At 40.5% G+C, this 2,500-nt stretch overlaps 2 protein-coding genes across 2 annotated transcripts in view; both read left to right on the top strand.

Moving 5' to 3' along the window:
- LOC106805109 (adenylyl cyclase-associated protein 2-like) overlaps positions 1 to 555 on the top strand; it is a 4,804-nt gene extending 4,249 nt beyond the window's left edge. Inside the window, exons 5-6 of the mRNA XM_014806589.1 lie at positions 334 to 411; positions 550 to 555. Coding sequence (XP_014662075.1) covers positions 334 to 411; positions 550 to 555 — 84 coding nt within the window. The remainder of the gene's footprint in view (positions 1 to 333; positions 412 to 549) is intronic.
- LOC106805119 (adenylyl cyclase-associated protein 1-like) overlaps positions 335 to 2,500 on the top strand; it is a 24,516-nt gene continuing 22,350 nt past the window's right edge. Inside the window, exons 1-3 of the mRNA XM_014806601.1 lie at positions 335 to 411; positions 872 to 1,015; positions 1,619 to 1,704. Coding sequence (XP_014662087.1) covers positions 881 to 1,015; positions 1,619 to 1,704 — 221 coding nt within the window. The 5' untranslated portion in view covers positions 335 to 411; positions 872 to 880. The remainder of the gene's footprint in view (positions 412 to 871; positions 1,016 to 1,618; positions 1,705 to 2,500) is intronic.

Below are 2,500 nucleotides of genomic sequence, written 5' to 3'. Positions count from 1 at the left end.
GTTATTTCTTTCTCACCTTTACTTCCTTCGTCTGGTAAAGCTCTCATTGCTGTCTGTGATAAATTAACGCACCAGTGCTGAGGAGCTTGCAGGCTACGTAACGTATTCAGCTGGGCATCTGATGAGGAACAAATGTATATTTCAGTTTTTTGAGTAAAAAGATGTCGGTATTTTGTGTGTGAAATAAATGTGAAAAATGGCATTAAATGTCAAGGAAATACTGGGTATGCACATTCATACGAGTTTGTGCTGTTTGTCAATTTAAGAAGGTGCCTACCAGTACCTCCTGCAATTGCCTTTAGCAACTGAAATGTTGTCTCTGTTGGCTAATAGGCACAGCTCGTGAAGGATGCATTTGAGGCTCAGCGGGAATTCTTGAGGATTGCTTCCAAGTCGAAACAGCCTTCTCAGGTATGTGAGGTGTTATACCGCCGTCGTCCACTGACAGTTTGGTCTTCACAGTAAGGCGCTGTGTTGTAGAAGGCACGAGTAGTAAATGGCACACAGACACTAATAATCTAGACACAAGGCACAGTGATGTGTTGCTAGGATTAAAGTGCCCCTTAAAAGTTTTATGATGTTAAGATTGTAAATCAATAAATGTATCGTTGTGCCATCTATCTATCTATCTATCTATCTATATATCTATCTATCTATCTCTCTCTCTCTCTCTCTCGTGCTCTCGCTCTCTCGCTCGCTCTCTTACTCTCTCTCTCTCTCTCTCTCTCTCCCTCTCTCTCTTTCTCTTGTATATCATCATCACAATCATAATTATATTTGTGATTATTTACTCATATGTGTATGAGTAATGAGTATATATGAGTATGATATTACTGATATATGTTTAATTTCCAATGTTATTGTGCATCAGGATCTCTTGATGAAATTGCTGACACCTACGTCCAAGAAGATTCAGGAAGTTCAGCAGCTGCGCGAGGCTAACAGGGGCAAGGAGCATTTCAACCATCTGTCTGGTGTCGGCGAGTCCATACCAGCTCTTGGCTGGGTGACAATCGTAAGTCCCACATCTCATTCGCACTGTCGAAGAGATCGTAACTGCAATACAACACGCACATACGCACGCACGCATGGACCATGGTACACTGTTACTGCTATGTTACTACCCCGTTCTGTTACTAGTCGCTGTTGTATGCACTCTCCGGTACTTTCACCTGATATTCTTACATTCTGCAGTTCATTTGTAGTTTTCAAACATTAGCATTTATGTATTTTGTTAGAAACAAAATTAGTCTTAACATTAGTCTTCACATTAACTCGATCGTCTACGGGAAATGTAAGAGCTATGTTAAGACTAAATTTGTTTTGGACAATGTCGCCCTGCTCTGTTACTGCTCTGTGTTGAATGCACTCTGTGGTACTGTACCACGATATTCGTCCATTGCTTCAATTCTGCAGTATATTTCGAAGCTGGCCAAGTCAATCCCCTCCTAGGTTCACATCCTAGGTTGGTGCGTGATGTTGGGTCCACGCAATTTAAAGCAACACTCGAAGGATTTTGTTGCTTAGATTTAGTGATAAATGGAAGTCCCTTTGTTTTGGATTAATTTGACGTGTGATCGAAGTTGTCACTGAGCTGTTGGTATCCTCATTCACGCAGACACCGACACCGTCCCCGTACGTAAAGGAAATGGTCAACGCTGGGCAATTCTTCACGAACCGTGTGGTCAAGGACTACAAGGAAAAGTGAGTGCCTTCACATGTAGCTGCAAACACATGATATTTTTATATTCATATTTATAGGGGTGTATAGGAGATATATGTATATATATATATAATAGCAGGGTGCGAAATTAACGCGTCAAATTCTGGAGTCAAACACTCCCTGATTTACTGTCGGACTCCCTGATTTGACATATGCAGGAGTCCGTGTATATCCGAAAATTCTGCTACACTAACTAGTTCGTTCCAGAGAACGGCCTTGCTGAATTACCGTATTTTTCCAGCAAATGTCCAAAGAAAATTTGGCAGATGTGCAACTGCATGAATCTTCAAAATAAGCACATGCGTTATTGTTAATATCTTTAGTTTTGAACTTCAGATTGAGCCCAACAGACTCCCTTGTTCAAAAGTTCATTTCTACCCCTGTAATAATGTGGACATGCTAGCAAGGTTCACACCGTTGATCATGCTTGCAATGCAATCATTCACTGGGTGACATTTCATTGTAATGGCCGTGCACTGTGCATATATATAATATATATTATTATTATTATTATAGAGATCAGTTATTATATAGATCAGTTATATAGAGATCATGTTATTATAGAGATCAGTGGTAAATGGCCTAAATCAGTCCCAGAATGCAACAACCCACGACAAGGGGCATAAGTTCCGGTTGTATACATTCATTAACATTAGACTGGTACACCGACTGGATTCGATTTATTCCCGTCTGTTCGCGATCCTACGTGCGTCGACAGTCTCTTTTCCAGTTAGCAGGGTAAATAGATCCAACATTTATTAAAAAATGTGCAGCAAA

The sequence above is a fragment of the Priapulus caudatus genome, unplaced genomic scaffold (assembly GCF_000485595.1).
Source record: "Priapulus caudatus unplaced genomic scaffold, Priapulus_caudatus-5.0.1 Scaffold100, whole genome shotgun sequence".
NCBI classification, from domain to species: Eukaryota; Metazoa; Priapulida; class Priapulimorpha; order Priapulimorphida; family Priapulidae; genus Priapulus; species Priapulus caudatus.
The sequence above is the reverse complement of the archived record's forward strand: the minus strand, read 5'-3'. Positions and strand labels throughout refer to the sequence as shown.